A 22604-nucleotide genomic window follows, 5' to 3' on the forward strand; every position below is an offset into this window, starting at 1 on the left:
AAACCACGAAACACGAGCTGGGTAAAACCGCCTTTCAGCTTTTTTTTTTTTTTCCCCGTTTTGGTTGTAGGGCAATGGTGGCGTGGCCGGAACAGGTTGGTGATTGGTGCTGTTAAAGCAGGGGTGGGCAACTCCATTTCTCAATCGCCTCCAACAAGGTCAGGTTTTGAGGATAACCCTGCTTCAGCACAGGTGGCTCAGTCAAAGACCGAGCCACCGATTGAGGATATCACTGCTGCAGCAGGGATATCCTCAACCTGACCTGTTGGTGGCCCTTGAGGACTGGAGTTGTGCTTTACCTCCAAGGGTAATGTAATATAGACCAGGGGTGCGCAATCTTTCCCTGTTGCCCCTCCCCCCCCCACCCCCCTTGCCTTGTCATTTGACACAGAGAGCCTGAGACGTCACGTGACCCCCGCAGCGTCATTTGACACCGCGTTGCCATAGCGACGCGCCACCGAAGACAAGGTAAGTGGAGTTTCAGAGGCCTCACGCGATCCCCCCCCCCCCCCCCCCTCCCGCGGCATTAATTAAATGCCTCGGGGAAAGAGCGCAGGGCCTCTGCAACCGCCGCGCCCCCCCCTGAATAATCTTGCACCTCCCTGGGGGGCACGCCGCCCTGTTTGGGCACCCATGATATATGCCATAGTAGATTAGGTTGAAAAAGGGCCCAGGTCCAAGTTCAACCTTTTTTGGTAAATTATAATTGAGAGATACTCCTATATTTTATATTTAGTACAGAGGAAGGAAAGCAAAAGAAGCACAGTGAAAAATGATCCACTGATGTCTGATTTACAGGAAATCAATTCCTTTCTGACTCCAGTAATGGCAATCCGATTACTCCCCTGGATCAACATCCTTTCTATATTTAACTTAATTGGTATTAACTAACTAAGTTAACTAACTTTTCCTTTTTCTAAAAAGATGTGTAACCTTTTTTTCTTAACGATATCTACTGCATCTGCCATCAGCCTCCGTGGGCAGTCAATCCCACATGCTCACTGCTTACTGTAGAGAACCTTTTTCATCTGCCCCTTTCAGGCAAAAAAAAAATGAAACGATAGCCCTCTGAAGAAAAAAATATTCTCCCTGTATAAACTCACCTAACTACAGCTCCACCCCCTTATAACACTGCGCTTGGGGTCCAAAAAACCAACATCGCGCTATAAGCGGATCGCATTATAAATAATGTATGTACGCATTGTACAATAAAGTATTTAAGACACCAATAATCGTGTTGTCAAGTATTCATACATACGAAAATTGGGAGCCACGCTTGCAACATGTTATAAGCGGATCCGCGTTGTAACGGATCGCGCTATAACGGGGTTGAGCTGTATCTCTAACCAGAGGGAGATGCATGTAGGTGGGTAACATTGGATTCAAATATCATAGAAGAGAACAGACCCGTCTTTGATATTGTGTGCTCGTCGTGGGTAGGTCAATGGAATGGCTGAATCCAGTACCCACCAATGAGTTCTCGAGACCACAGCTGGTCTGTCCCCCTTCTCTTTTGAAATCTCCTTTCTTCGGTTCGCTGCGTATACACAACGCATTATTTGCTTTGCGTTGTAGGTGCAGGCAGCCAGCTTGCTGTTTGTGGACAACCCTGTTGGGACTGGGTTTAGCTACACCACGGACAGCGGCGCCTTCGGGAAAGACGTTGCCGCTGTAGCGGCCGATATGATGGTTCTTCTGAAAGAGTTCTTTGACTCCAAGCCGGAATTCCAGGTGAGGAGCAATGTGGATGTCCCAGTCATTGCTTGAGACCAAGTAACGAACGTTAGAAGTAATACCAGTGGCTGATCTACCATAGGTGCAACCGATTTTGGACGCCAACCAGCTTCTAGGGAGCCTATCCTTCAACACGTCAGGACACCGTTGCAGCACTTGTATTGGCAGTCGGAACAGCTTGCCGGCATTTCGAAAGCACCTCCCCCCCCCTCTCTTCACACCCCCTCCCCGTGCCCTTCCTGTGGAGCGGGGCTTTACCCGGCGGCCGAGGGGCTGCGCCCCACTGCATGCTGAACTTCTGCAAGCACAACCTGGGTGGAGAGGGGGGAGGGGGGGTTCTTCTTGCATCAGTGACTAGTTCCGCCTCTGAATACGGCTAAATCATGGTGTGAAAGAGCTCAAGCTTTCAGGGCCAGGAAGGTCCCTTGTTGGGGGGGGCAGATTTGTCACAAATAAAACTGAAATGGGAAGTCCCTATTTGTACAAGTTTTACATCCTAGGAGGTCCGCATCACACTTATTTACAGCTGTACGCCCAAAATAACATGGTAATGCAAAGACTCAACTGATTAGTTAATTGTCATGGCAAATATCTGCATCTGACTGTGTGTGGTCTGTATCAGTGGGGGTTTTGTGGAGAAATCCCAAGAAAAGAATGATCAATTTAAGCAACCCCCTCAACCCCCCCCCCCCCCCCATAGAACATCATTCATTTTTTACAGGGGTGGAGTCGGGAGGTCCTAGAGCTGACCAGTGCTATTATCTGAGATACTTCCCAGTGACGTTACGGGCTTTACTTCTGGGGATTTAAATGACCGTCCAGCAGGAAACCGCAAAACAAAGACATTGCTGTTTTCCCATTGGCCGGAGGTTTGGCAGCCATTTTATTTCTCTCCCCCCCCCCCATGGAGATCTTTAAAACCACAAATGTATTCTACACTACTCCAATTCTCTTATTTTCTCTGCTGTTGAATTATTATTGGTGTATCTTTTATACAGCTCAACCCCCTTATAACGCGGTGCTGGGGGCCCAAAGAATCACATCGCGTTATAACGCGGATCGCGTTAGAAATACCGTACCATTGTATGCAACGTACAATAAAGTATTTAAGACGCCAATAATCGTGTTGTAAAGTATTCATAAATACGAAAATTGGGAGCCACCCTTCCACCGCGTTATAAGCGGAACCGCGTTGTAGCGGATCGCGCTATAACGGGATTGAGCTGTATTACAAGATGGTTCTGTTGTTGCCTTCCTGTTCTTTAAAAAAAACAAATGTGAATTGTTTTTTTGTTTTTTTTCCCCCATCCCAGAAAATCCCATTCTATATATTTTCGGAATCTTACGGCGGCAAAATGACGGCGTCCGTTTCCTTGGCGCTTTACAAGGTAGGATATGGGGTTTCCTTTGGGAGGAATCATTGTTCCGTGTTGTCTGTTGACGTGTTGACCATAAACGGAGGCAGAACTTTCAGGCTGGGGTGGCCGGATCCAGTCTGCAAGGGCCACCTACAGGTCAGGTTTTCAGCATATCCCTGCTTCAGCACAGGTGGCTCAGTCAACTGCTGCTGAAGCAGGGATATGCTCAAAACCTGACCTGTTGGTGGCCCTTGAGGACTGGATTAGACATGGTTTACTGAATATATATGGTCCTTGGACTTAATTGGCACTTTTATTTGAATCCCATGTAAAAAAAAATCTCTTACATAAAATGTTCTGTTCCTATATTAATGTACTCATATGTGTTAAAAGTTCTCCCTCTTTATCTCTTTGGCATCTCTTATGACGGCATTATTACTTGAAAAAAATGCGTCGACGTTTGGATGGACAATTTGCTTGTATAGACACCAGTTTACAGTTTTACCACAAAAGAGAACGCACAGATTTCAAATACAGGCCCAACGTGTGGTGGTTATGGAGCCATTACATTTTTTATACTTATTTGATTTTTATAGTGTTGGTCATTATTCACGCTGCTTCATTACCTTGGCGGCTAACTGCCAAGGCAATGAAGGGGTTAAATATCAGTGCCCAGCTTATTGCGGGGGTGGGTGAAGGTGGTATTTGGCCCATGGTGGGTGTTTAGGCCTTGTGGGATGAGTTAACCCTTTCCGGCAGGCCTAACCACCCACCCACCCTGGGGCAACTACCCCCTGTACCCCAAGAAACAGTACAGTGCTCAGGTTTAACCCCTTTATTGCCTTGGCGGCTAATAAAGCTGATTTTTGATTTTAAGAACACTGTATTACTGTAGCAGAGGGTCTCTGGATCAGAACCACATTCATTTCAGGTCTGGGGACCGACTGCTTCCTGAGTTACAGGCCCCGGTATGGGGTTCCGTCATCTCCCTGCTTTGTTTTAAATCTCCCGCGTCATGGGACATATAAATGCACAGGAGATACCGGCACCCCTGTAACTCGGGAAGCAGGGGGTCCCCGGACCTGAAACTAATGAGGTTCTGCTCGGTTGACCCCCTGCTACAATACGGTGTTATTAAAATGTAAATAAAAACACTGCGATCGCCTGTAAGAGCTGTGCAGGGAGGTTCGGCTCCTGCAGACTGCGAGGGCTAGCACTTGGAAAGAGTCACCACTATCCCGATCGGTATTGGCACTTTCCTACCTCCTCGGTTTGTGACTCGCGGTAATGCTTTCTGATTCTTTCTGAATACCGTGATAACATGTCAGACCGTTCGGTGGGGTCATGCCAAGGGTCATGCCAAGCCGTTCGAGTTGGCACTAATGTTATTGAAGCTGCTAGAATAGTTCCCTATGAATCTTCTTTGGAAACTGTGGTGATGTGTAAAGCGCTGGTTGTCCTGCGTCTGTCTCTCTCCTCCAGGCAGTGCAGGCGGGGAGCATTAAATGTAATTTTGCCGGCGCGGCTCTTGGCGACTCTTGGATTTCTCCAATCGGTACGTTGACTGGTGAAGAACACATTCATATACTGTGACGTAGGGGGCGAGCGGTGGGTGAATCAAAGCTGGTTATATTGGTAAAGTCCATTCCGCACTCCCTGCCCCTCATTACCGTATATCATATTGTCTTGTATAGCAGTGATGGTGTATGCAGCGCTGTACGTAGAATTTGCAGATGGGAGTCACTGTCCTGCAGAGCTCACAATCTGATTTTGGTGCCAGACATACAGGGGAAATGGTGACTTGCCCGAGGTCACAAGGAGTAGACACTGGCATTTGAACCGCGTTCACCCACTTCAGAGTCGGTAACGTTGGCCCCGAGCTACACCTTTTTAAACATTGATCTCTTCTTCTTGCAGATTCTGTGTTAACCTGGGGGCCTTATCTGTACAGTATTGTAAGTATGTCTTGTGTTTTTAACCTGTCTTTGGTTCTGAAAGGGTGTACAACACAACTATGTCCTTTTTGAATTACTGTGGTTTTTAAAGGGGCAATCTTTCCCAGGGGCAAAGTGTACTAATGGCAGGGACATGGTTAAGGGGTCAGTCCCGCCTAGGGGCAAAGTGTACTAATGGCAGGGACATGGTTAAGGGGGCAGTCCCTCCTAGGGGCAAAGTGTACTAATGGCAGTGACATGGTTAAGGGGTCAGTCCCTATTATAGGGCAAAGTGTACTAATGGCAGTGACATGGTTAAGGGGTCAGTCCCTCTTATAGGGCAAAGTGTACTAATGGCAGTGACATGGTTAAGGGGTCAGTCCCTATTATAGGGCAAAGTGTACTAATGGCAGTGACATGGTTAAGGGGTCAGTCCCTCTTATAGGGCAAAGTGTACTAATGGAAGTGACATGGTTAAGGGGTCAGTCCCTCTTATAGGGCAAAGTGTACTAATGGCAGGGACATAGTTAAGGGGGCAGTCCCTCCTAGGGGCAAAGTGTACTAATGGCAGTGACATGGTTAAGGGGTCAGTCCCTCTTATAGGGCGCAGTGTACTAATGGCAGTGACATGGTTAAGGGGTCAGTCCCTCTTATAGGGCGCAGTGTACTAATGGCAGTGACATGGTTAAGGGGTCAGTCCCTCTTATAGGGCGCAGTGTGTGGTATGCCAGAAGACTGCTTGGTGAACGTGACCTGGAACGAATGAGTCTTCCGATCTCCTGCCTTCTCGTTCTGCCCCAGTCTCTGCTCGATGAAGAAGGGTTACAGGAAGTCAAATCTTCTGCCAATGGCGTGCTGGACGCCTTGAACAGCGGACAATACGATCGAGCCACTGAACTCTGGAGTGTCACGGAGAGTGTGATAGAACAGGTACAGCAACGTTAAAAATGTAATGATCGCTGGGTCTTCTTCATACCGCTGCTTCCCCCCACCCTTTGTTTTTATTTCTGGGACGGGATTCCCTTCCCACCCCCCCTGGAAATTAACGTCCACTATTTTCAGCTTTGAGGGCCCCCTCGTTCCTGAGAGTTACATGTAAAGGTAGTGACACGGCTTTCTGGTATTAATTTCTCCCGCGGGCCGATACGATGACGTTGCCACTTCCTATTGGCCCCAGTAACGCGGGAGATTTAACCCCCCATTTTGTTTTTTCCCTGAACGGGACTGGAACGCGGTAACTTGGGGACCAGAGCTGAAAATAGCGTCAGAACTGCGAGACCCCCCCTGCTTCCCAACCTTTTGATGTCTCTGCAGTAACCGAATGCTTTGCAGTGTCTTGACCAACTTTACCTAATACCTTTTTGTGATAAAACTATGTGTTTGTTTGGTTAATTGTGGCACGTTTATTTGTTAAAGTAAACGGGAACAACAATAATTTATTATAGAAAATGTAAACTGATTAGAAAATGGGGAAATGTTCTTAAGCACAGAAAGCAAATAAGTGGAAATGTTAGTGAAATTAGTACTGTATCTTTAAAAAAAAATAATAATTTTAAAGCTGATTTACATTGGTTGTGTTTTTAAATATATATATATATATATATATATATATATATATATATATATATATATATGTGTGTATATATATATATATATATATTAAAATGAATAGGAACTCGTGCTGGTCTTTTGCACATGGCCCTTTAGATCATAGATTTCAGCAAAAAGCTTATAGTTTGTTTGGTTCGAATACGCGTTATTCTACAAAATGCCGAAATAACATTTGCTGTTGGTTTCAGAACACGGACGGAGTGAATTTCTATAACATTTTAACCAAAGATTCCCCGATGGATAAAGAACATTACGGGGGAGATGGGCCGAGATTTGTAAATGTTTATCTTGGTAAGTTTATTAAACTAGGGGAACCTGGGCCTCCCAAATAAACACAGATCAGAGGAGAGGGGCCTGAATAGGTAAATTATATCCAGTCTAAGGTCTGCTAACAATAAACAAAGAAATAAGATCAATACGAGGAAGTAGATGGTTAATGGGTACATTGATTAACACACGTACAAACCATACCTATAATGTGACATTTCTGTATGTTGACCGTTGTCCCCTGCCCCCTTTTTTCTTTCTGTACCCCATGTCCAAAACACTAAAAAAAAAACTAGGAACAAAAATAACTTTTTCCCATCCCCCTGACTTGTGCCGGAAAAATAGGAGCGAGTGCAGATTGCTGCTCCGGAACGGTTACAGTAACATTATCTGAGCCTTAAACTTGGCGGTTCCGGGTGCGTGATGGGACCTTCCTGGTTTTTCTAAGGGGTGATCTTTGGCTGCCGTGGTTGGTCTCGGAGTGATCCCCCTGAGCCGGATGTTGGGTGGCACTGCTGCCGCTGGAATTCCCCAGCACTCTAAAGTTTAAGGGTCCCCAGGCTCCTGAATTCAACCTTTCTCGGACCAAAAAACCATTCCCCTACGATGTTTTCCACTGTCGACCCAGCTATATAAAAATATATATGCCTCATTAAAAAGGTAATTCCTTAGGATATCCAAAGTGGTGGTTGGTAACATCATTCATCCCCAAAAAATACACTGGTTAGGATAATATTTAAAAAAAAAACCTCCTATTTATTTTGACGTGCACTAGATGTCAGAAGGCCTGAACACTGGAGGCCAGTTGAGATGTCATAAGATTATGGTTGTCTTAACTAGCAGTAAATGCGATCCATTCCCAATGTCAATGTGACGGTCACAGCACGTTGCATGGTGGCCATTCAACTTTCGGTTGTGTATTCAATGGCTTGACGCCATCGTTGGATGCGCCTGCTTCCGGTCTCTATTTATTGCTGTCTGGTATGCTGCAAGAAATATAAACTTTATACTAACTACGGACCAGTTTCACGTGTTGGCCCATGTTTGGAAAACGGTTAAATGTACCAGTCGGTCTTATTCTTATTAGAATAACAAGATTGAGAGGCAGGTGTAGAGAGAATGCCATATCACACATTGGCCCATAATTACGAAGCGGTCTTCTGCCATGTTGGAAGAGATGATTTCAAATCTCTTCCATCGGCCTCGGACATTGGCTGTAAAAACCGGCGTTTTATTCAATAGTAACAATAGCAGATAAATCAAATGGGAGCACTACAGTTGTCCTTCCTAATATCATGTAATACAAAGAAACCAACGCCCTAAAACATATTTATACTATACAAACCAGGACTAATACCAGGGATCAACTCGCCAGACACAAACACAAGAGTTTATAAAATGTAATTTATAGGAAAGAGAAATATACACAACTAATACATATAAATAGACAACACATACCCAGCTGGGGGAAAATGGGGATACCATGCAGAACTAGTTGCAGGGACCTCCTTGCAGAGATTTCCCCTGTGGTCCTTCCCTAGCAGGATGTCTCCTGGCCTGGCACCTGCAATGGAGTCCTCTCTGGTGCTGAAAGCTTGAGCTGCAGCTAAAAGTCCAAGCTATCAGCTTCTTTCTTCAGTCTAAATAGGGGTCTCACTCTCACCTTTTATACACTAGCCCACGACTTGCAACATTCAGGGCCAGGTGCTCGTGCCCAGCCCCTGATTGGTGGGTTGAAATGAAACATAACTTTAGTTACAGGGAAAGGTCAGACAGGGTTTTTTTGCAACATTTCTCCTGCAAACAAAATTAACCCCTGGTCCCTGAAGTGCTGGATCCAGGCTAAGACATAGTACATAGATATACATACACATAACACAACTGTATTATTGACAGGTAGGGGCAATGCAGGGCTTGACCTCTATTAAACGCAGTCATATTTACCCTCACCGGCACTTTAACCTCTTCAGTGATGGTATTTTTTTTCAGTACTAGACTTGCATTCCTGGAAGGCATAACCTAGGAGGTTATGTTCAGTGTCCACACACACATTGTTACCACACGCCGTAGGACACTTTCTGGGTGACATTGACCTGACTGGTGTCTCCCAGCGCCAGACGGGATTTTACGGCAGAAGACTGCTTGGTAGACGTCTCATCGTGTTCCCATTGCTCTAGGTAACCTTTACCAACGCCACCTGCAGCCTTTGCAGAGACGTAGCCTGGAGGAGCTCATGAACGGTCCCATCAGAAAGAAGTTGAAGATTATTCCCGATTCCGTCACTTGGGGAGGTAAGCGGCCGCTTTCGTGGTTACCGATTCCAAACCGACCGGTGTGGTTCACTTCGATCTTGTAAAGGAATATGCTCCTTATTTTAAACTAGGTCAGTCTGCAGAAGTCTTTGCCAACATGGCAGGAGATTTTATGAAGCCCGTCATTGATACTGTGGATGAACTTTTGGCCGCTAATGTCAACGTCACGGTCTATAACGGACAGCTGGATCTCATCGTGGACACAGTGGGTGAGTTGAAGAGGTTATGACACCTGAGTCCACTGTCTATATTTCTAATTCGAGGTACAAGGAGACGCCCATTTGTAGGGTTGGTTAATGCACAAAACCAGTATATTCTATACAATAATGGTTTTTAAACCATTTTAGATGTAATCACCAGTCAACAATAAAAGTTTCTCGGCCACCACAAGTTAGATCTCAAATACAGTACATAAATGATTGGCCTGAGATCATACAACCTCTTTCCCCTCATCCACTGATCAATCAGACCACCCAACCGATAGAAACCCTTGTTCTTAATGTTCTTTGAATACAGCTCTGCGCGGCAGTGAGAATTGCCCTCGTTTTTCGAACAAAGCCGGAAGTCCCGGGCACATGACTTAGTTCCTCGGTCAAATGAGAGCAGCACGTTTTTTTTTTAAAGAGGAGCCAAAACGCACTGGAGGTGGCTCTCCTTTCGATGCCCCACCCTGAGCTGAGGAACCAAGTACTGTATTCATTCAAAAAACATCACAAACTACAATAAAGAAAAACCAAAAAATGGCCTTGGGAGAGGAAACCAGAAAATATCATCAAGGCTCAAACGTCCTTTTGAAGGGCACCAGTGTCGGTATGAGTCTTCGAATGTTTTGGGCTGGATGGCCCTCCGTGACACTGGTTGATGCCTATGCCCCCACGCCTGCTCTGGAATGGACATAAGAGCGAAGGAACCTCCATGATAGGCTCTTGTTTAATGAGCAAAGCTTTTTCTTTATGGGGGTTTGTATAATATATATATACACCTACCAGGAACAATGGCACCCCTGTCAATCCAATAATATATAATCCTCCTTTTAAAAACAGATGGTTTTATGCGTGCGATGAATTGACCTATCAAATCTCATACCGGTGTCTTTGTTGTAATCCATTTGGGTTAGGTCAGGAGGATTGGGTAAAGAAATTAAAATGGCCTCACCTTGGCCAATTCAAGAGCCTGAAGTGGAAGGCCCTCCACGCGAGTCCAAAACGCAGCGAGACTGCCGCCTTCTACAAGTCTTATGAAAACCTCAGCTTCTTCTGGATTCTGAAGGCAGGACATATGGTAAGTGAATTATTTTAGGACCAAGAAGCCCAATCAGTTCCTATTGTGTGTGTGTGTGTGTGTGTGTGTGTGTGTGTGTGTGTGCGCTCGCCAAAGGGTGTGAGAAGCAAATGGGTGAAGGACTGCTCAATTAAAGGGGGAATCCCTCCTAGGACCAAAGTGACCTGTTGAAGGCATCTCATCTGGGTAATTGATACACATTTTACCCAAATCTGACACCTATATTTATAGGTGTCAGATTCGGGTAAAATGGGCATCAATTGCCCAGGCGAGACACGTTCAATAGGTCACTTTGGTTCTAGGAGGGATTTCATGTCCTATTTATTAAAGGGAGACGTGGGAGGGGTGTGATTTCCTCTGGCTGCTCCCTTGTGTGTGTGATCAGCGAGCGCTTGTACAGCCAGGCTCCCCCCTCCCCTTACCTTTATTGATTCTCTGATAAGGACAGAGGGGGGGAGGGAGATAAGGGAAAAGAAAACACTTGATTGACGAACACTATTCCCACAGTCTGAATAGTTACATTTCTTGTGGAGCCTCTATGTGGGAGGTCATTATCTGCAGTGTTCGACAAACCTATACATTTGCACGCCCCGGGCGAGTGGATTTAACATCGTGGCGAGCTCCTATTGGCCCAAGCAGCACACGTTTGGTACTAGGTGGCGAGTAGATTTTTTTGTTCGGCGAGTAGATTTTTTGGTGATTTGTCGACCACTGATTATCTGTCTATAAAACATTTCACAAAATGAAACATTCTCCCAACCAAGTCACAGCAGCCACGCCCCTGCCTTTGAAGTGGGTGAATTCGGTTGAATCCCAATGTCTCTACCATCCCGATGCCCAAGGCATTTCTATCTTCTAATGAATTATACTAATATATAAATGATGAAATGGAAACCTAGGCAATGAGAACTGGGAGCAAAGTTAATGTAAGATGTGATCTTACAATTTATTTAAAAAAAATTATGACGAGGGTATTCCTGGACACACAAGTGTGTGTGTGTGTGTGTGTGTGTGTCAGAGCAGTACAGTATATGAACATGTTACAGGAGCATGTACAATATTTCTCAGGCTGCAGTACAGGGCTTCTCGACTAGTTCTCCAGTGGCCCCAAGCGTATTGCCCTAAACTTTGCAGCGATACCGGGGCCCCCTCCGGAAGTCTGTATCTCGGGAAGTAGGTAGTCTCCAGAGCTGAAATTAATGGGGTCCTGCTACGGAGACCCCCTGCTTCCAACCTGTTAAAATAATGAATTGCTCCTCTTAAAGAGCCCTGCTGTAGTAGAATATTTAATGCCGTTTTTTTCGGTTGACACAACATGAATACTTGTGAGATTTGTATATACCGTGTCCCTTTTTTGTTGCTTCTGTATTTGGTGTGTTTTGGCCACACTAAGCGCTGCATGCCAATATACCAACGTGACATCACCTGGGGGCCTTTTAAGGCGAAGTTATGGGTTTTCAGGTTATCCCTGCTTCAGCACAGTTGGTGCAGTCTGACTGAGCCACCTGTGCTGAAGCAGGGACATCCTTCAAGCCTGACCTGTTGGTGGCCCTTGAGGACCAGAGTCGGCCCACCCCCTGGCCTTTAATTGTTTTTGTAGCTGTCCATTTTTAACGCGGTTTTGTCTTCGCTGTCCCAGGTGCCGGCGGACCAGGGCGACATGGCGCTGAAAATGCTGCGGATGATCACCAATCAAGAGAGACCGTGACGGAAGCCAAGCCAACTGCGACTGGCTCGTAGGGTGGACCCACCGTGCATCGGCTCCGGAGCCGGTGTTATAAGACCGAGCGCTGCCTCATTGTCCGAAATTCTCTGCTGCTGAGAAGTCCTCTGCTTTTTATCTCTTATCTTTCTGTAATTGCACCGAATCGTATTCTAAAGGGAACGCTCGGAAATGGGCATTACACACGGACTCCATTATTGCCCCCGTGGACTTGCTGTTAATGATTTTTTTTTGGGGGGGGGGGAGGGGATCGCCGAACAAAGCTTTTCAGTGGGAGATCAATGCTGCCTCGACTTGGAGAAAATATGATACTTTTTGATAGTAATAATCCATTAAAAAAAAAAAAATCAGGAATGGTAATCGGACAAGGCTCACGCCCGTTACTCTGTACTGGTTACCGTTTGGTACTGGTTACCGTTTACAGTGTGTAAAACATTTAAATGTACTATCCCTCCCCTCTCTTTTTTTTCTTTACTCCTTACCTACCACTTATGCAAATAAAACACTCTTAAAATTCATGTTTAAAAAAAATAAATAAAAATACAAATATGGAGACTTTTGGTGGATAATCTTATAACGGAGACACGCGCGGGCCACTTGCTGCTCTTATTTAATCCATTTAGACCACGGGAACCCAAACACTTCAACTAAAGAATCACGAAAATCCATATAAGAATTTTTACAGGTTTTTGGGGCCACTATTTTACCTGTTCCAATAGGTGTTCTTTTTAAAGGGTTAATTCTCAACCCCCCCCCCCCCACCCACACACAACTTACCCTCTCCCGCCCCCACCCCTTTCAACATACCCTCCTTTTTGTAAGCAGGGTCCCCAGAGTTGAACCTCTGCTCCGGGAACGCGCGGGTGCCTGAGATACTTACTGCTCCGGGAACGCGCGGGCGCCTGAGATACTTACTGCTCCGGGAACGCGCGGGTGCCTGAGATACTTACTGCTCCGGGAACCCACGGGTGCCTGAGATACTTACTGCTTCGGGAACCCACGGGTGCCTGAGATACTTACTGCTCCGGGAACCCACGGGTGCCTGAGATACTTACTGCTTCGGGAACCCACGGGTGCCTGAGATACTTACTGCTCCGGAACGCACGGGTGCCTGAGATACTTACTGCTCCGGAACGCACGGGTGCCTGAGATACTTACTGCTCCGGAACGCACGGGTGCCTGAGATACTTACTGCTCCGGAACGCACGGGTGCCTGAGATACTTACTGCTCCGGAACGCACGGGTGCCTGAGTTACTTACTGCTCCGGGAACGCGCGGGTGCCTGAGATACTTACTGCTCCGGAACGCACGGGTGCCTGAGTTACTTACTGCTCCAGGAACGCGCGGGTGCCTGAGATACTTACTGCTCCGGGAACGCGCGGGTGCCTGAGATACTTACTGCTCCGGGAACGCACGGGTGCCTGAGATACTTACTGCTCCGGAACGCACGGGTGCCTGAGATACTTACTGCTCCGGGAACCCACGGGTGCCTGAGATACTTACTGCTCCGGGAACGCACGGTGCCTGAGATATTTACTGCTCCGGGAACGCACGGGTGCCTTAGATACTTACTGCTCCGGGAACGCACGGGTGCCTGAGATACTTACTGCTCTGGGAACGCACGGGCGCCTGAGATACTTACTGCTCTGGGAACGCACGGGCGCCTGAGATACTTACTGCTCCGGGAACGCACGGGTGCCTGAGATACTTACTGCTCCGGGAACCCACGGGTGCCTGAGATACTTACTGCTCCGGGAACCCACGGCTGCCAGAGATACTTACTGCTCCGGGAACGCACGAGAGCCTGAGATACTTACTGCTCCGGGAACGCACGGGTGCCAGAGATACTTACTGCTCCGGGAACGCACGGGTGCCTGAGATACTTACTGCTCCGGGAACCCACGGGCGCCTGAGATACTTACTGCTCCGGGAACGCACGGGCGCCTGAGATACTTACTGCTCCGGGAACCCACGGGCGCCTGAGATACTTACTGCTCCGGGAACCCACGGGCGCCTGAGATACTTACTGCTCCGGGAACCCACGGGCGCCTGAGATACTTACTGCTCCGGGAACGCGCGGGTGCCTGAGATACTTACTGCTCCGGGAACCCTCGGGTGCCTGAGATACTTACTGCTCTGGGAACGCGCGGGTGCCTGAGATACTTACTGCTCCGGGAACCCACGGGTGCCTGAGATACTTACTGCTCCGGGAACCCACGGGTGCCTGAGATACTTACTGCTCCGGGAACCCACGGGTGCCTGAGATACTTACTGCTCCGGGAACCCACGGGCGCCTGAGATACTTACTGCTCCGGGAACCCACGGGCGCCTGAGATACTTACTGCTCCGGGAACGCGCGGGTGCCTGAGATACTTACTGCTCCGGGAGCCCACGGGTGCCTGAGATACTTACTGCTCTGGGAACGCGCGGGTGCCTGAGATACTTACTGCTCCGGGAACCCACGGGTGCCTGAGATACTTACTGCTCCGGGAACCCACGGGTGCCTGAGATACTTACTGCTCCGGGAACCCACGGGTGCCTGAGTTACTTACTGCTCCGGGAACCCACGGGTGCCTGAGATACTTACTGCTCTGGGAACGCGCGGGTGCCTGAGATACTTACTGCTCCGGGAACGCGCGGGTGCCTGAGATACTTACTGCTCCGGGAACCCACGGGTGCCTGAGATACTTACTGCTCCGGGAACCCACGGGTGCCTGAAATACTTACTGCTCTGGGAACGCACGGGCGCCTGAGATACTTACTGCTCCGGGAACGCACGGGTGCCTGAGATACTTACTGCTCCGGGAACCCACGGGTGCCTGAGATACTTACTGCTCCGGGAACGCACGGGTGCCTGAGATACTTACTGCTCCGGGAACCCACGGCTGCCAGAGATACTTACTGCTCCGGGAACGCACGGGTGCCTGAGATACTTACTGCTCCGGGAACGCACGGGTGCCAGAGATACTTACTGCTCCGGGAACGCACGGGTGCCTGAGATACTTACTGCTCCGGGAACCCACGGGCGCCTGAGATACTTACTGCTCCGGGAACGCACGGGCGCCTGAGATACTTACTGCTCCGGGAACGCACGGGTGCCAGAGATACTTACTGCTCCGGGAACGCACGGGTGCCTGAGATACTTACTGCTCCGGGAACCCACGGGCGCCTGAGATACTTACTGCTCCGGGAACGCACGGGCGCCTGAGATACTTACTGCTCCGGGAACCCACGGGCGCCTGAGATACTTACTGCTCCGGGAACCCACGGGCGCCTGAGATACTTACTGCTCCGGGAACCCACGGGCGCCTGAGATACTTACTGCTCCGGGAACGCGCGGGTGCCTGAGATACTTACTGCTCCGGGAACCCTCGGGTGCCTGAGATACTTACTGCTCTGGGAACGCACGGGTGCCTGAGATACTTACTGCTCCGGGAACCCACGGGTGCCTGAGATACTTACTGCTCCGGGAACCCACGGGTGCCTGAGATACTTACTGCTCCGGGAACCCACGGGTGCCTGAGATACTTACTGCTCCGGGAACCCACGGGCGCCTGAGATACTTACTGCTCCGGGAACCCACGGGCGCCTGAGATACTTACTGCTCCGGGAACGCGCGCGTGCCTGAGATACTTACTGCTCCGGGAGCCCACGGGTGCCTGAGATACTTACTGCTCTGGGAACGCGCGGGTGCCTGAGATACTTACTGCTCCGGGAACCCACGGGTGCCTGAGATACTTACTGCTCCGGGAACCCACGGGTGCCTGAGATACTTACTGCTCCGGGAACCCACGGGTGCCTGAGTTACTTACTGCTCCGGGAACCCACGGGTGCCTGAGATACTTACTGCTCTGGGAACGCGCGGGTGCCTGAGATACTTACTGCTCCGGGAACGCGCGGGTGCCTGAGATACTTACTGCTCCGGGAACCCACGGGTGCCTGAGATACTTACTGCTCCGGGAACCCACGGGTGCCTGAGATACTTACTGCTCCGGGAACGCGCGGGTGCCTGAGATACTTACTGCTCCGGGAACGCGCGGCCGCCTGAGATACTTACTGCTCCGGGAACGCGCGGGTGCCTGAGATACTTACTGCTTCGGGAACCCACGGGTGCCTGAGATACTTACTGCTCCGGGAACCCACGGGTGCCTGAGATACTTACTGCTTCGGGAACCCACGGGTGCCTGAGATACTTACTGCTCCGGAACGCACGGGTGCCTGAGATACTTACTGCTCCGGAACGCACGGGTGCCTGAGTTACTTACTGCTCCGGGAACGCGCGGGTGCCTGAGATACTTACTGCTCCGGGAACGCACGGGTGCCTGAGATACTTACTGCTCCGGAACGCACGGGTGCCTGAGATACTTACTGCTCCGGGAACGCGCGGGTGCCTGAGATACTTACTGCTCCGGGAACGCACGGGTGCCTGAGATACTTACTGCTCCGGAACGCGCGGGTGCCTGAGATACTTACTGCTCCGGGAACGCACGGGTGCCTGAGATACTTACTGCTCCGGGAACCCACGGGCGCCTGAGATACTTACTGCTCCGGGAACGCACGGTGCCTGAGATATTTACTGCTCCAGGAACGCACGGGTGCCTTAGATACTTACTGCTCCGGGAACGCACGGGTGCCTGAGATACTTACTGCTCCGGGAACGCACGGGCGCCTGAGATACTTACTGCTCTGGGAACGCACGGGTGCCTGAGATACTTACTGCTCCGGGAACCCACGGGTGCCTGAGATACTTACTGCTCCGGGAACGCACGGGTGTCTGAGATACTTACTGCTCCGGGTGCCAGAGATACTTACTGCTCCGGGAACGCACGAGTGCCTGAGATACTTACTGCTCCGGGAACGCACGGGTGCCTGAGATACTTACTGCTCCGGAAACGCACGGGCGCCTGAGATACTTACTGCTCCGGGAACCCACGGGTGCCTGAGATACTTACTGCTCCGGGAACGCACGGGCGCCTGAGATACTTACTGCTCCGGGAACGCACGGGTGCCTGAGATACTTACTGCTCCGGGATACGCACGGGTGCCTGAGATACTTACTGCTCCGGGAACCCACGGGCGCCTGAGATACTTACTGCTCCGGGAACGCGCGGGTGCCTGAGATACTTACTGCTCCGGGAACGCGCGGGTGCCTGAGATACTTACTGCTCCGGGAACCCACGGGTGCCTGAGATACTTACTGCTCCGGGAACCCACGGGTGCCTGAGATACTTACTGTTCCGGGAACCCACGGGTGCCTGAGATACTTACTGCTCCGGGAACGCGCGGGTGCCTGAGATACTTACTGCTCCGGGAACGCGCGGGTGCCTGAGATACTTACTGCTCCGGGAACGCGCGGGTGCCTGAGATACTTACTGCTTCGGGAACCCACGGGTGCCTGAGATACTTACTGCTCCGGGAACCCACGGGTGCCTGAGATACTTACTGCTTCGGGAACCCACGGGTGCCTGAGATACTTACTGCTCCGGAACGCACGGGTGCCTGAGATACTTACTGCTCCGGAACGCACGGGTACCTGAGTTACTTACTGCTCCGGGAACGCGCGGGTGCCTGAGATACTTACTGCTCCGGAACGCACGGGTGGCTGAGTTACTTACTGCTCCGGGAACGCGCGGGTGCCTGAGATACTTACTGCTCTGGAACGCACGGGTGCCTGAGATACTTACTGCTCCGGGAACCCACGGGTGCCTGAGATACTTACTGCTCCGGGAACGCACGGGTGCCTGAGATACTTACTGCTCCGGGAACCCACGGGCGCCTGAGATACTTACTGCTCCGGGAACGCACGGTGCCTGAGATATTTACTGCTCCAGGAACGCATGGGTGCCTTAGATACTTACTGCTCCGGGAACGCACGGGTGCCTGAGATACTTACTGCTCCGGGAACGCACGGGCGCCTGAGATACTTACTGCTCTGGGAACGCACGGGTGCCTGAGATACTTACTGCTCCGGGAACCCACGGGCGCCTGAGATACTTACTGCTCCGGGAACCCACGGGTGCCTGAGATATTTACTGCTCCGGGAACGCACGGGAGCCTGAGATACTTACTGCTCCGGGAACGCACGGGCGCCTGAGATACTTACTGCTCCGGGAACGCACGGGTGCCTGAGATACTTACTGCTCCGGGAACGCACGGGCGCCTGAGATACTTACTGCTCCGGGAACGCACGGGCGCCTGAGATATTTACTGCTCCGGGAACGCACGGGCGCCTGAGATACTTACTGCTCCGGGAACGCACGGGTGCCTGAGATACTTACTGCTCCGGGAACCCACGGGTGCCTGAGATATTTACTGCTCCGGGAACGCACGGGCGCCTGAGATACTTACTGCTCCGGGTACGCACGGCCGCCTGAGATACTTACTGCTCCGGGAACGCACGGGTGCCTGAGATACTTACTGCTCCGGGAACGCACGGGCGCCTGAGATACTTACTGCTCCGGGAACGCACGGGCGCCTGAGATACTTACTGCTCCGGGAACGCACGGGCGCCTGAGATACTTACTGCTCCGGGAACGCACGGGCGCCTGAGATACTTACTGCTCCGGGAACCCACGGGCGCCTAAGATATTTACTGCTCCGGGAACGCACGGGTGCCTGAGATACTTACTGCACCTGGAACCCACGGGTGCCTGAGATACTTACTGCTCCGGGAACGCACGGGCGCCTGAGATATTTACTGCTCCGGGAACGCACGGGCGCCTGAGATACTTACTGCTCCAGGAACGCACGGGTGCCTGAGATACTTACTGCTCCGGGAACCCACGGGCGCCTGAGATACTTACTGCTCCGGGAACGCACGGGCGCCTGAGATACTTACTGCTCCGGGAACGCACGGGCGCCTGAGATACTTACTGCTCCGGGAACGCACGGTCGCCTGAGATACTTACTGCACCTGGAACGCACGGGCGCCTGAGAAACTTACTGCTCCGGGAACGCACGGGCGCCTGAGATACTTACTGCTCCGGGAACCCACGGGTGCCTGAGATACTTACTGCTCCGGGAACGCACGGGCGCCTGAGATATTTACTGCTCCGGGAACGCACGGGCGCCTGAGATACTTACTGCTCCGGGAACCCACGGGTGCCTGAGATACTTACTGCTCCGGGAACCCACGGGTGCCTGAGATACTTACTGCTCCGGGAACCCACGGGCGCCTGAGATACTTACTGCTCCGGGAACCCACGGGTGCCTGAGATATTTACTGCTCCGGGAACGCACGGGCGCCTGAGATACTTACTGCTCCGGGAACCCACGGGCGCCTGAGATACTTACTGCTCCGGGAACCCACGGGTGCCTGAGATATTTACTGCTCCGGGAACCCACGGGCGCCTGAGATACTTACTGCTCCGGGAACCCACGGGCGCCTGAGATACTTACTGCTCCGGGAACCCACGGGAGCCTGAGATACTTACTGCTCCGGGAACCCACGGGAGCCTGAGATACTTACTGCTCCGGGAACGCACGGGCGCCTGAGATACTTACTGCTCCGGGAACCCACGGGCGCCTGAGATACTTACTGCTCCGGGAACGCACGGGCGCCTGAGATACTTACTGCTCCGGGAACGCACGGGCGCCTGAGATACTTACTGCTCCGGGAACCCACGGGTGCCTGAGATATTTACTGCTCCGGGAACGCACGGGAGCCTGAGATACTTACTGCTCCGGGAACGCACGGGCGCCTGAGATACTTACTGCTCCGGGAACGCACGGGTGCCTGAGATACTTACTGCTCCGGGAACGCACGGGTGCCTGAGATACTTACTGCTCCGGGAACGCACGGGCGCCTGAGATATTTACTGCTCCGGGAACGCACGGGCGCCTGAGATACTTACTGCTCCGGGAACGCACGGGTGCCTGAGATACTTACTGCTCCGGGAACCCACGGGTGCCTGAGATATTTACTGCTCCGGGAACGCACGGGCGCCTGAGATACTTACTGCTCCGGGTACGCACGGCCGCCTGAGATACTTACTGCTCCGGGAACCCACGGGCGCCTGAGATACTTACTGCTCCGGGAACGCACGGGCGCCTGAGATACTTACTGCTCTGGGAACCCACGGGTGCCTGAGATACTTACTGCTCCGGGAACGCACGGGCGCCTGAGATACTTACTGCTCCGGGAACGCACGGGTGCCTGAGATACTTACTGCTCCGGGAACGCACGGGCGCCTGAGATACTTACTGCTCCGGGAACGCACGGGCGCCTGAGATACTTACTGCTCCGGGAACGCACGGGCGCCTGAGATACTTACTGCTCCGGGATCGCACGGGCGCCTGAGATACTTACTGCTCCGGGAACCCACGGGCGCCTGAGATATTTACTGCTCCGGGAACGCACGGGTGCCTGAGATACTTACTGCACCTGGAACCCACGGGTGCCTGAGATATTTACTGCTCCGGGAACGCACGGGTGCCTGAGATACTTACTGCTCCGGGAACGCACGGGCGCCTGAGATATTTACTGCTCCGGGAACGCACGGGCTCCTGAGATACTTACTGCTCCAGGAACGCACGGGTGCCTGAGATACTTACTGCTCCGGGAACCCACGGGCGCCTGAGATACTTACTGCTCCGGGAACGCACGGGCGCCTGAGATACTTACTGCTCCGGGAACGCACGGGCGCCTGAGATACTTACTGCACCTGGAACGCACGGGCGCCTGAGATACTTACTGCTCCGGGAACCCACGGGTGCCTGAGATACTTACTGCTCCGGGAACCCACGGGCGCCTGAGATACTTACTGCTCCGGGAACCCACGGGCGCCTGAGATATTTACTGCTCCGGGAACGCACGGGCGCCTGAGATACTTACTGCTCCGGGAACCCACGGGCGCCTGAGATACTTACTGCTCCGGGAACCCACGGGTGCCTGAGATATTTACTGCTCCGGGAACCCACGGGCGCCTGAGATACTTACTGCTCCGGGAACCCACGGGTGCCTGAGATACTTACTGCTCCGGGAACCCACGGGTGCCTGAGATACTTACTGCTCCGGGAACCCACGGGCGCCTGAGATATTTACTGCTCCGGGAACGCACGGGCGCCTGAGATACTTACTGCTCCGGGAACCCACGGGCGCCTGAGATACTTACTGCTCCGGGAACGCACGGGCGCCTGAGATACTTACTGCTCCGGGAACGCACGGGCGCCTGAGATACTTACTGCTCCGGGAACGCACGGGCGCCTGAGATACTTACTGCTCCGGGAACGCACGGGCGCCTGAGATACTTACTGCTCCGGGAACGCACGGGCGCCTGAGATACTTACTGCTCCGGGAACCCACGGGTGCCTGAGATATTACTGCTCCGGGAACGCACGGGTGCCTGAGATACTTACTGCTCCGGGAACGCACGGGCGCCTGAGATATTACTGCTCCGGGAACGCACGGGTGCCTGAGATACTTACTGCTCCGGGAACGCACGGGCGCCTGAGATACTTACTGCTCCGGGAACGCACGGGCGCCTGAGATACTTACTGCTCCGGGAACCCACGGGCGCCTGAGATATTACTGCTCCGGGAACGCACGGGCGCCTGAGATACTTACTGCTCCGGGAACGCACGGGCGCCTGAGATACTTACTGCTCCGGGAACGCACGGGCGCCTGAGATACTTACTGCTCCGGGAACGCACGGGCGCCTGAGATACTTACTGGGGACGTTAACGCTGTTTCTTCCTGGGTTTTTTTTTTAAAGTTTCTTTAAATGGCCGTCCAATCAGAAGCTGCGACCAATGCTGCTGCGTCTTCCTGTTGGCCAGAGGGTTGGCAGCCATTTTGTTTCCTCTGCAGGGACATTTCAAACTCTGTAACATCACTGGTACGTTTCTCGGGGTGCAGAAAATGGCACCCTTCCGCTGCAGGGGGGGTGGGGGACTCCCCGGGCTTCTATCCAGTAAAACAGAACCAAGGGACCAAGACATAAATAAGAACCCCCTGTGTGAGCACCTTCACACGTCTCAGACAGGTCTGCTGCCCTTCCCCATTATCTCTTAGCGTACAGTGCTTCCCCCTGCAGCCAGGGATTCTGGGTAATGACATGCAAATGCGAACTCCGCGTCACCTTTTACTTCTTATCCATTTTAACACTGACCCCCTATAAGCTTATGCCTGCCACATTACACAACTTTTCAGCACAGCCAGGGTTAAAGAAGTGCAGAGCCAGTAACCCTTCTCACAGACAGCTGCTTTTTCGACCTTTTTGAGTCTCATCAGTGTGAGGCTGATTATACTGGTGAAGCAATAACCGCACATTATATAAAGTTATGGTGGGTAAAAAGTTACCAAAAAAAAAACCTCCACCGTACAGCAAATAAAAATCCCCCTAGTGAACACCATCACATGTCTTAGCCAGGTCTGCAACCCTGC

General features: G+C 51.6%; 1 protein-coding gene across 1 annotated transcript in view; it reads left to right on the plus strand.

The window, feature by feature from the left end:
* The window catches only part of SCPEP1 (serine carboxypeptidase 1), a 19028-nt gene extending 6255 nt beyond the window's left edge, over nt 1–12773 (plus strand). The window contains exons 4-14 of the mRNA XM_075579897.1: nt 1–21; nt 1576–1731; nt 3048–3122; nt 4575–4647; nt 5010–5047; nt 5828–5956; nt 6826–6928; nt 9082–9195; nt 9288–9425; nt 10334–10497; nt 12137–12773. The exon at nt 1–21 is cut by the window's left edge and continues 3 nt beyond it. Coding sequence (XP_075436012.1) covers nt 1–21; nt 1576–1731; nt 3048–3122; nt 4575–4647; nt 5010–5047; nt 5828–5956; nt 6826–6928; nt 9082–9195; nt 9288–9425; nt 10334–10497; nt 12137–12205 — 1080 coding nt within the window. The 3' untranslated portion in view covers nt 12206–12773. The remainder of the gene's footprint in view (nt 22–1575; nt 1732–3047; nt 3123–4574; nt 4648–5009; nt 5048–5827; nt 5957–6825; nt 6929–9081; nt 9196–9287; nt 9426–10333; nt 10498–12136) is intronic.
* The last annotated feature ends 9831 nt before the right edge of the window (nt 12774–22604 follow it).

Source organism: Ascaphus truei, chromosome 22 (genome assembly GCF_040206685.1).
Source record: "Ascaphus truei isolate aAscTru1 chromosome 22, aAscTru1.hap1, whole genome shotgun sequence".
In the NCBI taxonomy this organism is placed as follows: Eukaryota; Metazoa; Chordata; class Amphibia; order Anura; family Ascaphidae; genus Ascaphus; species Ascaphus truei.